General features: G+C 39.1%; 1 protein-coding gene across 8 annotated transcripts in view; it reads right to left on the minus strand.

The window, feature by feature from the left end:
• The window catches only part of LOC121611185 (LIM and calponin homology domains-containing protein 1-like), an 87433-nt gene that overhangs the window by 36421 nt on the left and 37339 nt on the right, over window positions 1-13673 (minus strand). For 6 of the 8 annotated variants that reach the window (XM_041943598.1, XM_041943597.1, XM_041943596.1 and 3 more), the window contains exons 3-4: window positions 13412-13481; window positions 5521-5627 (exon numbers count right to left, since the gene is read on the minus strand). In XM_041943598.1, the coding sequence (XP_041799532.1) occupies window positions 5521-5627; window positions 13412-13481 (177 nt within the window). Of the gene's footprint in view, window positions 1-5520; window positions 5628-6068; window positions 6341-13411; window positions 13482-13673 lie in introns of those variants that run through there. The other 2 variants (XM_041943600.1, XM_041943599.1) reach the window with 2 other exon arrangements.

Raw genomic sequence — 13673 nt, forward strand, 5'->3', positions numbered from 1 at the left:
AGGTGGCCTGCTGCAGCGTTTTGCAGGATTTGTTAGAAGGAAAACATGATGGCTTGAATGTATTTCCCTCATTATCTCATGATGAATCACATCTAGTTATCAAGATTAGAAACAACAACAAATCCACTTTTAATGGCTATTATGTTCACTTTACAATGATAACAGAGCATCTCCTACAGAAAACCAATTATCTAGGGAAAACATGTGTATGCGATAAGGATTGCTTTACATGGAACACAGCTTCTGATATATAGAAATCATTATTCAATACATGAATATCAATAAAGCTGATGCTCCAAGTAGGTGAGCGTGTATGTGTGTCACTTGTATACCTGTATGTAGAACACCTCAAAACAGAGCTGAAGCAACCAATCAACTTTTTTGATGCATAGATCTGACTGACGCATGGTTGAGATTGAGCGATGTCTGTCAGGTCCTTTGTGACCTGTCATTACCCTTTTACCCCTCATATCTCTGCATAGGTTTGTAAAGACGTATACATGGCTCTTCAAAGAAGAATCATTCCAGTTTAACAGGACTTTCCTATATATGCTGTGCTTTGGGATTATACACTGGGAATCAAATCAAACACACAAATAAATCTTAGAAAACTAGTCATATTGTATGATACAGACAGTTTATCTATGGATGATGTTGTGCATCAGATAAATGTCTTGTCCAATAGGGAAAACCAAACAGTATGCAATGCATAATGTATACAGTATGAGACTGTTGATACAGTAACTCCTTTCCAAAGCCTGAGGGACACAAAGTCCAACTCACTCAACACACAAGTGACACCCAAATTGCAGTTCCGTGAGTTTTCCATGACAGCAGTGACCTGACAAAGAGAGGGGTGAAAGAGGAGAAGAAGAGCAAGGTGAAAGTAGCTGGAGGGAATGATCTGTAAACCCCCCCTCTTCATCATCCTCTCTTTCTGACGACTGACTAAATAAACACAGGGACAGGTTGCTTTTCTTTGCTGTTACCTTGTCGAAGAAAAGCTGAAGGACAAAAGCAACAGATTCCTCATGGTATTAGATCATATTTAGGGTATAAATTCTACCTTTTTCTTTTCTGTCTCTCTTTTTGTCTCTGAGTAAATGTCCATGATTTTATTCAGTGATGAACAGAAACAGAAGTATCACAGGTGTACAATTTCAAAACTATTGTGTTAAAACCATAATGTTGGACAAAAAATAGAACAGTTCAGGGCTTTATTCTCGCTCTTCTTTTACTCACTCTCCTTATTAACTACATATATGTAATATTTAGTGTGAGTACAGCAAAAAAAGAAAAAAAAGTAATGACATGTACTATTATCTTCAACGATTCATTCTTTGTTCAATAAAACTTTTACAGAATGAGTGACCAGATTCTACAACACCAAATGGCAAATGAACTGTGTTTATTGATAACAGTTTGAAAAAGTGTTCCTGTGCCCATGTATTAATCTCCTTTATACAATCATTTGTTCACAAAGTGGTGAACATCGCTCCATCCCTGCTTGTGAATGACTGAGCCTTTCCACGATGCTCCTTTTATATCCAATCATGATGCTAACACCTGTCACCAATCAACCTGTTTACCCGTGGAATGTTCCAAACAGGTGTTTTTGGAGCGTTCCACAACTTTCTGAGTCTTTTGTTGCTCCTGTCTCAACTTGTTTGAAATGTGTTGCTGCATCAAATTCAGAATAAGCAGATATTTACAAAAATCAATGAAGCTGGTCAAACATTAAATATATTGTCTTTGTACATTTCCAGTTGAGTCCCAATTTTTTTGGAAACAGGGTTAGAGAAAAAAATTCATGATTGAACTCATGATTTATGTTTTTTTTTTCCCATCTTTTATTGTGTTCTGTGTTTAATGCTCATAAGGTTTTATCATTGAAAAAGTACCATTACAATGGAAATGCATTTGCTGAATAAGTAATGATGCAGGTTTGGTCCAACCAGTTTGTTTGTTATTACAAAAGGCCACATATTGTGAGATGGGAGGTTGTTATTACTCTCACCACATGTACTTGCTGACACTGAAGAGTAGTAGCAATTCAATATTAATGAAATCCAGAGGGACTTCTTTTTTTCTGGCACATAACCTTACATTTTGATTTTCATTATTTCTATTTCTATTCAACAGAGGGAAACACATGTAGTTCGTATTTCATTTTTTGCAGCATTTCAAAACTTTGCGCAAAATTTGCTAGACAGCTGAGTGGAAGTGCAGCCTCTGCTCTCATTGACTCTGCCTGGCAAACGGTCACTGATCTTGGAAATCTATCTGTTTTCGTCAACTGAGGGAAAGGAGATATTTCGGGCCTTAGCTCATCGTGTACCCAAACCTGCCTGTCCTCACGGCTCCCTGTCCAAAGCTGTTTCCTAGATGAGTAAACACCTGTCCAGAGACTCAGGAGGGAGAAACAGCTTCCTGTCAGGGGTACAAGCTGCAAGGAAATAGCATCCTGTACGACAGAGGGTTACATAATGACTAGAAATAGCACAAGGCCACTTAAACAATTACACCAATGTTTCCTTTTCAGTTTGTGCTCATCTTGGTTGAGACGATACCTCTAGCATATTCAAATTCATTCAGCTTGAAAATCATCTTTCAGAAAAAAAATCCTCTCTCTGCTGTGCCTTGTACTCAAGCGGGGGAGGTTCCTCAACGCACTGCCATCTGCTCACTGACTTAATGCCTTATAACGTTAGCTCGTCACTCACTCATGCAAATGAACATAAAATTGCCAGAGGAGACTCCATGTGGCAAAATTTTAACTTGCGCTGAAACAAAAAGTTTGTGGGGCAGATAAAAAGTATAAACTGTGGGAGCTGCTGCAGCTAGCTAGCTAACAACAGCACTCTACAAGATACAAATTGCACAGCTTTTTATTGAAGAAGAAATTCCCATCAACCTCTATCAACATCTTTGCACTCATTGCAACCAATGTACAGTAGCTCCCTCTCTGCTGCTTCTATTATTTTGCCATGTGGCTATATAAACAAGGATATGAAGAATCAGCATTTCTTGAATGGGAGGTCAATCCTACCCCTCTCTGAGAGGGCTGGAGAGCCTCTCCACTTCACACGCCAATCTTATTAAACTCTGCACAAAGTCAGCACGGTCAATTTGCAACCAGCAGTGAATACATCTCTGAATGTGGGTTGCATTCAAATTATTTTAACAAATGACACATGACTCAAACTTAGTTTGAACTTGATTGTTTGAGAAAGCAGCAGCCTTTAGCCTTATCACACACATTGCTGCTTGGGTTTATGTAAATCATCTGACACACGCAAGGAAAAAAAAATCCATTATCCAAAATTACTTAAACTAAAAATGTTAATGTCTTAATTATAGTGTCTTCTTTGTGTTGCGAGTTAATGTCAAGCTATGTTCAACAACACGTACTTGCGCAAAGAAATAATGCTAAAAAAAACACATAACATTATTGCTGAAGAAATATAATGAGGCACAGACAGGAGTAAATGGACTATGAGTAAAAATGACACCAGTGTCCCCATTTAAATTGGAGTTAATGATGTTTACTCCTGTAAACTTGTGCACATCCTCGGAAACAAAGGCTACTAGAACATTAGTATACACAAACACACAAACAGTCACATACACATACCGCAGCGCTTTCAAAGAATTCCATGCCCTGTCAGAACCAAACAGCTCCTCCTCAGACCAGCTAAGATTAGCACTGTCCCCTCTCTGAGAACAGCAGATGCCACACACACATGCATGCACACAAGCCCACAGCATATAGACAAAAAAAAAAAAATACATGCACTTGGCTTTGTTACCAAGCAACAAAGTAGGACTTGTGGTTCAGTGAGTGATGCAAACCCTAGTGCTGTATTTGGACAGACACCAGTTGTGTCAAACAGATATGCTATTGTTGCTTCACTAACACTGGCTGTACAAACTTCCATTGACTCTCAGTCAGTTATTTATGTTGGCAGTGAACTGGGGGATTGTCTGATGAAGTGAAGTGGGTGATTGTCTGATGCAGAGAATGACAGACAGGGTGACTGACAAGAATGACACACAAAGAAGCACACAACCAGTTGCTTGAAGATGAACAGTTGAAGTGTTCATCATCAACACTTTGTCCATTTACTTAATAAAACACAAGCCTTCCCTCATTCTGAAAATTTCTAAAATATGCACTAAAGCTCCAGAAAGCCACTTAATGGTCCTTGAGGTGGGACTGTTTCATCAACTGTTCCAAGGTCAGCACTTTAAAGCCATGGCCACCATAATGACACAAGCTGGAGGCTGTGCCTCTTAATGTATGTTGAGACAGAAGGTTTAGCCACAATTACAATCTTCATAAACCGCTACCTTTTCAAATGATTGTCAAGCAGTTTGTTTACAAATGACAGACATTTATGATACAGGATATCTGGCTAACTTAATAATGCAGGTTTTCATGCATAATCACAGTAATCATTCAGAATTTTGTTTCTAATTTTGGAAATAAATAAATACTTAATTAAATAAAACAGACAGTTAAAATGTCGTTGTTACATTTTCTGATAAACTAATCTTACGGTTTTGCAGAAGTAAAAATAAATGACTTAAGTTTATACAAGAGAGATGAACAATTCAAATTTAGCTCTAATCTCAAATGTATAAAAAGATCAATGATTGGTACATTTTCAGCATCTTACTAATATATAACTATAAATGTTCTTTCTTTTCTTTTCTTTGTATGAGGACAGCCTTTTAACTTTATATTAGCTTAAAATAAGATAAGGCTCCAGAAAAGAATTGGAGACAACACTTAGGTAATGAGTCCTTTTATTAAATTATGTCTGCTCACAGACACTAGTTGTGGCCGCCAATCAATGACTGAATCTGTTGGATTCTGTTGAGGACAAAAAAAGGTTTTGGAATCTAGTTTTTCGTTATTACGCAACCTCCCATGTTTGTTTGTGTAAATCAACAGTAAGAGAACAAAAACTCTTTACAAGTTTATAGAGCATGATCAACATGAATTTATTATAAATATTGCATGCACGATTATATACATTTATTGAGATTTGCCTCAAAGTGCTTAACTGAACTTTAAAGACTTGAATTCACCAAAACTAATCGAGTCAGTCAGACGTACTGCATTATGTGTCTAGTTTGTTAAGTGGTTCTGTCCCTGTTCTTATGTTTCAATTGTGGCAACTGTGTCACCTGACTGCAGATGAAAAGCTTCAAGCTAACTGGTACAATAAATCAAATGGCAGCATTTATGTTTAATATTGTACACGGTCCCTTTACAATTCAATAACAACATGCAGTAAAAAACGCCATCACCTGTAAAGGCTGTTTAGTAAAGTTTATACATCTTAAAATAATAATTACTTTGCTGCCCTTTTAAAAAGAACAATAACTCTCCTACCAAAGACTTAAGGTCACACCTTCTTCACATGGTGGCTATTGTGCTTTGGAACAAAACTGAAAGAAATACACACACACAACCACTGAACAGTAAGGTAACACTGGAGCTTTGAGGCTTACTTGGCGGCGGGGCGTGTCGACGTGTCCTGCAGGTCTCCGGGGTCAAACAGCTGGGAGCCTTTCAGTCCCAACTCCTCACAGCCACGCAGAAACACACTCAGGTTGTCCTGCACAGAACACACACGCACATACACAGTTTCATCAGGATAAATATGCAGCTGGCAGAAAACTGAAGGCTAAGCGAGGTCATATCCATTAACTGTGCAAGATCTTAGGTCGAACACAACCATAACTCACACACAGCGAAGAAAAGAAAGTGAAGTCTGGCACATTATGTATGATACACACCGTTAATTCAAACATGGACACACACCGTTCTAATAGTTCAGAAATGTGCTCATTCACAAAGATAGCAGTACAAGAACACACAAATAAGGTCAAGATCCTCCTCATTCACTGCACATGGTCTCTATCTGACACACACACAAAGAAACAAACCTCTGTGCAGCTCTTTCAGGTAGGCACACACACGCATGCACAAACACACACTGGCCAGAGGTATAGAAGCATAACTACAACATGACAACACAACATGAAAATCAGGATACCTGCTCAACAGAAACGAGACACCACCTGGTTTAGTGGCCGACTTTCGTATGTCTCCTCTCTCAGATTACTCCAACTTTCACTCTTCTCCTTTTGCTTCCTTCAAGTGTGTCTATATTCCTTTCATCTTTCCGTCTTCACCTGATTTTCCTCAAACATTCCTACTTTCTCAACTTTTCACTCTCTCTCCATCTTTTCTGCCTTCCCCCTCTCTCCCCTCTACTCTCAGATAAACTCTTTGTTGGACGCAACCTGAGCCGAGGTCTCCTCTCCTGTTCCCAGGTTCTCTCTCTCTTTCTTTCTATGTCTCTCTACCCTTCAGAGGGCCACTGCCACAGCCCTTCCCTCTCTCTCTCTCTCTCTCTCTCTCTCTCTCTCTCTCTCTCTCAGGGTGTCACCATTTCCTCTCTACCGCGATTGTCCCAAGCACTCTCTCTCGCTATCTCACACAACAAAACACAAATACAGTGCACTTATATTCATATATAATATGCACACATTTGGACAAAAATATACATCCTTTCAAGTGCTCAGACACACACAACTAAGAGACGTATTGATTAGTACACACTGGCTGGGATAAGAACATGTATGGATATAAACACACACACACACACTTGGAAACACTTGTTCTCACGATCCTTTCCCATTTGTACCAAAACACTCCCTCCAAACCCACCCTGCAGCTTCCTGTGTTTTTGGGACAGCGACATCTCTGCTCTCCTGGTGAGGCAACACCACCCACCCACCCGCCTATGTGGCCTCTATATAATAACATTTTCCAGATATCAGAAATGAGCTATCACTTGGAACAATAAGGGACTGCATTAGGGTGGGGACAGCCTGTAACAGGGACTCTCAAACTTTTTGTGTCAAGTAAACAAGTCCAAGTATGACCCAGATATCCCAATGGGATAGGGACTGTGTGGTAAAGTTAAACAACTGGGAGGATTTTTTATTTGTTAAACACATAGGCAAAATTCTAGAAATGTCTATGCAATCAAAGACATTAGCAGTTAATTATTTCTTATTCATTTTGCTCATAAAAACTTGGTATCAACTTATTTCCAGATCACACTTGTGCAATACTTTGGAAAACTTTTCTTTGCACAATGACAGTGTTGTCCATGAACAAGCATGCGTAACCTACACATAAACCTTTGCTAAAATTGAAGCTGCTGATCAATAGTGGAAGACAGCCCAAGCATCAGACAGCTCTGAGCTTTTGATGTGTGCTTAGTTAACCTTTTCCTGCAAGCATACAGTAAGTTATTAAAACAGCTGGTTTTGAGCATTTGATCCATTATACTCTGTGATTGTATGCATGTTCAGATTTTAGATTAGAAATAGCAAAACAACTGCTGTATCAGTACTGCAAAGACATACTCTAAAGCGACAGGCTGTCTAAGGAGTTGTATGATAAGGAACCACAAACAAAACCATGTTTCTAAGAGTATACACCCAAAAGGGAGCGCTTGAATTAGATTAGATAAGAATTTGTGACTTTAAATTAGAGCCAGGGGCTAGATGGGGATCTGGTGGTGTTGACAGCAACAATCTCAGCTATCACAGAGCAATTTCAACGTTAACTTCAGCAGCTAAACAATTTCGCACATCAGCCGGCGTTTCACACGGTCTGGAATAACAAACATTGGAATATTTAACATTGACATAAACAAGCCAACAGACGACTAAAGGCTCATTTAGTAGCAACTTGCGTAATGGCAATCAGGATAATTTAGTGGGTGTTTGGACTGTGTGCATGCACGTGTGTGTGTGTGTGTTAAGAAGAGAGCATAACTTTGTGGTGATTTGCAGGTCATTGCCACAGGAAACTGGGCGTCTACCGCAAAGAAATGACTGACAGCTGAATGTGTTTGTAGAAAGATTGGGAGGGAGGAGGCTGACTCAGACACAAAGCTCCTGTCCACTCTGCTTAAAAAAAAAAGAAAAAGAGTAGTCATAATAAATTTAGTCAAAATTTATCCCAGGTGTGAAAAGACCAACACTGCTAAAATTGGCAAGTGAAAATACAGCAAAAGGAGCAAAGAAGAAGAATGAACCACCACCTAAATGGCAGTTATATACCAAAAGTAAATATACAGTATGCTCAGAGTTAAAAATTAAGGGTTATTTGGAATTAGCAGTAAAAGTTGATCAGTATACAGGTCTGACCCTGCTGGCTGAGCATATGAGGCTGATTAGTATTTTGTGTGTGTACTGTACCTACATTTATATGCGTGTGTGTGTGAATAAGACCTTGGGTTCCTCTGAACACAACTCTCATTATAATCAATATCTGACTACCATGATTAGACCACCAAGGTTTCTCTGGGAAGAGGATCGGTGGTTACGTTCAGATTTTCATCCTTGACAGAAACCAGAGGAAAGCTGCTCAGGATGAGAAAACAAGCCACTTGGACTTGGATGTCAATTAGATATTTTCCTGATTTCATGAAGAGATCATTCTCAAAAATATATAATTTCAAAGTCATATGTTTAAATTTGTTGACAGTACTATTAGCCTCAAAAATCTTGCATTGGTCGGAAAAGCAACACAAATGCTTGTAGCCCTAACTGTGATGTCTGGAAAAGAACACATTTTTAAACAAGTGAATCACTGCCATTCAACTTGTTGGGCGATCTCCTCTGCATGTCTGTTTACACACTGTAAAACATGAGCATACCAGTCAACCCAGAGACGGCTGGGAACAGAGGACGCAACAACCAACCTGTTCAGACGAACACTGAGCTATACAGGCCGAGCTGCCAAAGCACTGAGGTAGCTACTCTAATTACAAAACAGCCAAACCTCCTCAGAGACTCATTTTCCCATTAGCCCCCAAACAGGAAGAGGAAGGGGGAGTAGGCTGTGTTTTATTACGATAGGGCAGATAACAGCAGACCCCTTGTTTACGTGTTTCTCACCTCTTTAATCACAGCCAAGAGGAAGAAAAATCCCTGCAAAGCTGCAGGAAGCTAAGAGACGGAATTATGAAACTTGCTAAGTAGAGAGGGTCATATTGTTTAGACTGGAATAAAACCTGAAGGTGTGTTTTTTTTTTTTTTCTTACGCCTTATATGTTATCCTCAAACTGTGAATGCAAACATGTTGCCGTCAGTGGATGATTCATCTGCCCCGTTGGGCCAATTAGTGATGACCACGTAATGTTTTTTGTCATGTATCTGCTTTGCCTCTCCTTTGGCCAATGAGGGCAGCTGGTTTTAATAATGTCATTGTTACATTCATCAATTACTGTTGCTTGAGATTCCACACAAACTTGTGACACAAACTAAGAAACATCTTAACAATAACACAATATTTGCACAAAAAACACAAAAAATAATAAACTGCATCAATGCAATCTGTTACAGGGTTTGATGAATAGTTACATTAATCAATTCCAGTTTTCTTGTTTGATCTCGTCAATTTTGATTTTAGCAAACAAATATTTGATCACTGAAGACTCCTAAACAACTAAAGCAACTTGTGAAGGTCAGTGGTTTTCACAGTATATTGTTGCTAGGTAGAAAAGAAGTATTGTGCCCTGACAGAACTATGAAAGCCCTTAAAAAGCCTACAGTATAATAGCAGTCAACTAGTGCAGATGAACTGATTAGAGTCCATTAGGCCAGAAATAGAGGAAGATGACTAAAGTGAAGAAGACAGAATAGTACAACCAGATGAAGAAAGGAATAAAGAATGCACTAACAAGTAAAACTAAGAAGTGCAAGAGACCTGAATATTTTCGTTTATCCACAAGTCACATAGTTACAAAACATTATCAAGATGGAGTGAGCACAGAAGCTCTTGAGTTTAAGAGCTCTAACAGGATAATCAATTGTTATTTTAGCAGTGATTGTTCAGTGGAAAAAAAAGGCCTGTGAAGAATGTGGCTGTGTAATTATCCGCCCCTTGTAAAAAGCCAGAGAATGATCACTGGCAGCCATTAGTGACGCCATAAGATAAGAAAAGCCGCTTTAGCCCAACTCAGACTTCCTGGTCTGTTCTGTCATTCTGTGATCCAAATAATACCCACCCCTCCTTACAGATATTTCTTCTCAAGGTACTAAAGCTTCAGGCCTGATCATCTGTACCCCTCTTGTATACCATCATCACGTTTTAAGCCTCTTTGTCTGTCATTACTGTTCATAGGAACTTGTCCACAAGCTTTCGTGATATCCAAAACACTTCGATATAATTAACATTGTATTAACTTTTTGACAATTGCTTTGCCTCTTTGCTGCTCTGTATGGCTGTGTAAAGAAACCTGGGTGTGGATTAAGAGGGGGCAGCAAGTTTCTGTGAACAGGCTGTCCAAAAATGAATGTTCTGCTTGTTTAACAGGTGCTTGATAAAGTGGTTACTCTGCTCCCTTTTGTTACACTTTTGGATGACCATTGTCATTAAAATGTATCCTAAAGTCTAATTCAGTCCTTTCACTGTTGGTTCTGCTTTGAAGTTATGGTGCTGTTCACTGTTTGCATTATCATTATCAACATACATGTTATCACAATCTTGTAACAAGAATGTTTCATTACCCAGCCATACAAGGAACTATTTAGTAATTAGTGCTGACAAACAGACCTATCAAGCCCTTGCAGATACAGTGTTTCCACTTTCAAATATTTTTGGATTGTGATTTTGCACAGTGGCCTGGTGTCTACTGTTCACAAAATATCCACAATGCAACAATATTTTTTTTCAGGAACAGAGACAGCAGTTAGGAAGGCAGTTAAGAGCAAGTTAGGAGAGAGAGACGGAAGTACATTTAGCTTGAGCTCCAGTGTGAGCGTTCCTCTGTTTACATGTCGGCCCTAGTCCTGAAAGATCACTTTATCCAGATCAAGGTCTTAAGAGGTCCTGAAAGGGCTCCACTGTGTTGCACTGTACTCCACTGAAAAGTGTCAGAGTTCAGGTTGACTGAAATTCACAGGCTTTCATTCAAACTTATTTACTTCTTTCTTACAGTACCGTAAGTGAGCCATTAAGGGCTCAGTGTCACAGACGGCTGCTGATGGACGCCTTGGCTGTGAAGACTGAAACTGAGATCTTTCTGCTGCACATATCTGTAATCAAACCCTGATAACACAGCTGGTACTATTTAACGTTAAGTCTGTCCAAGCCGCTCAATCAGCATGTCACATGTTTATTGTCGATGTATGTCTGCGGTTATTGCCTCAGGTGACACTGCGGTTCGATAGTATCCAGACTTTGTTTCCAACACCATATTGACAAAGACGCCACACTGATAAAGACAAAAAAGTTATTCTAAAAGTTGGACTTCATCTCAGGCCCTGTCCTCCTCTTGGGCAGAGGCATCGATCGTTCTAATTGGCTGCTTTCCCTTCACACATGGCTGCAATCAGTCTGTCCATCACACAATCTGCTTTTTATGGATAATTTTAATCTTTTTTGGGAATGAGTTGCATTTTTGCAGATATGGTATCCACCCTAGCATCCATGGCACACATGCACTTTCAGCAAACATTTTTCATGCATTTACCACAGCTTCAACTCACTGACTGCCTGCTATTCACTCCGAAAACAGCTCTGGGTTACACACCAGTCACTGATTGCGCTTCTTCATCAGTAGTGTCCCCTTTGACTCCTATTTGTACCACCAGCTCCCCCTACAGCCCAAATAATACCTGTGGCAATGATCTAGAGAGCCTCTCTATGATCCGCACTATATCTATGTATTGTCAGAATGTCAATATCAAAAAGACACTCCCCTGACTCTAAGGCTATGGAATCGATGAATCTACTTGAAAGCCTTAAACTTATTCAACATGTCACAGAGGTCACCCACAGGCACATCAATAGCCGCAATTCGGTTATGTCAAAAGGATTAGCTATGAAAATCTTTCAATGTCTCATAAGCCTGTTTCTCACCACTAGCTGAGCTAATTACATCACTTGGCAATGTGACTCCCTGGATCAAACCAGCAGCTACAAGTCCAGGTGTTATTTTAAACTCCATGTTTTATATCTCATATAAACAAAGTGACCAAGGAGGCAATCTTCCATCTCAGAAGCATTGCCAAAGTGCAAGCCAATCCTGACCCAGCGAATTAATTATTTTGAATTAAAATTATTTGTCTTACGCTCCCTCACAAGCCCTTAGATCCTCCAATGCTGGATTTCTTGTCAACTAAAACCCCACCAAAAAGAAAATTGGAGATGCAGCTTTCTTTCAGTAATGCTCTCAAACCATGGAACAGTCTACCCAAAGGTATTGGAGAGGTTCTGTCGAAAATTTTTAACGGTACTTAAGGGCCTTGTAGTTGGAGAATATGGTCATGCAAAATAAGCCATTAACAAGTGCTTTAAAACCACCAAAAATGAGCCAATATGTTACAAATATGCATGTTAATAAGCATCTAGTAACTGGTGAATATGTGTACCTTAATGTAAAGTGTTACCTATATAACCCAGAAACAGACATACACCAGCAGTGACAATTATATTACCACATAATATACCACAGCACTGAAGCTGCTCTTACTAAAACAATCAGCGACCTCAGACTAAATTCTGATGAAAATCTTAATCAGTCATTTTGGACTTTGTCTTTCTGGCTGTGTGCTTAACTGGTTTAAGACAGACATGAAAGGGACAAAGTTTTCCGTCAGTCTTGGAGATCATGTGTCTAAGAAACATGACATCTGTTTTGGGGTTGCACAAGGGAGCTGCCTTGGTACATTTTTGCGATTATTACCAAGTGGGTTTTTATTCTCTATCTTATTTTCCATTAATTTCCTCTCTTGTTTTTCTGTTTTTTCTATGTCTTTTTTATGTCAAGCATCATAAAATGCATTTGCTTTCTTTTTTGTGAAGTGCTTAGAGCTGCATTTCTCATATGAAAGGTGCTAAACAAATAAAGTTTCTTCTTTTATTATTATCATTATTAATATTATGATCATGAACTTCATATGAGGCACCTAGTGGATGACAATGTTGCTAACCTTTATGTCAACTTTCAAAGGCATCAAGGCCACAATCTCAGGTTTCAAGGCTTGTGGTTGCCATACTATCCCTATGACACCATTAAGCCATGCCATGAATAAAGTTTTGCACTTTATTCAAGGGAAATGGCAACAGGTTACAGTAACGCTTTAACATTGGATAGCACTAGAATAAGAATAACATCAGAAGTATCCCTGAAGAGGGAAACAGACATTGAGAAAAACAGAAAGAGTAGGAAGACAAACAGACATGAAGCAATGCGAAGGAAAGCAAGAAAAGGATTCAGGAAGATCATGGTTGATCATGACTGTCTTAAGTTTTGGTGGAAATACTGTAAACTTTAGTGCAAAGGATGAGTGAGGGTAGAGGACTTACCAGGCCAGCTATGGGTGTTGGAAGTCTGTTAATTTTCTTCACCAGGCCAGGTTTAATAGAGCTCAGCAACCTGACAAAAAACACACAGGGAAGAAGACATTAGAAGCTGATTTTTAATAAAAGCAGAGCCATGCCTTTAATACTTGTGTTCATGGCAAGTTCAGATGAATATTTCATATGATGGAGCATAAAAGTTTAAACTCAGCTCTAGCAACAATGGCTGGCAAAAGTAAAAAGAGTGTGTGAAACTATTTGTGTGCCT

Source organism: Chelmon rostratus, chromosome 9 (assembly GCF_017976325.1).
Source record: "Chelmon rostratus isolate fCheRos1 chromosome 9, fCheRos1.pri, whole genome shotgun sequence".
In the NCBI taxonomy this organism is placed as follows: Eukaryota; Metazoa; Chordata; class Actinopteri; order Chaetodontiformes; family Chaetodontidae; genus Chelmon; species Chelmon rostratus.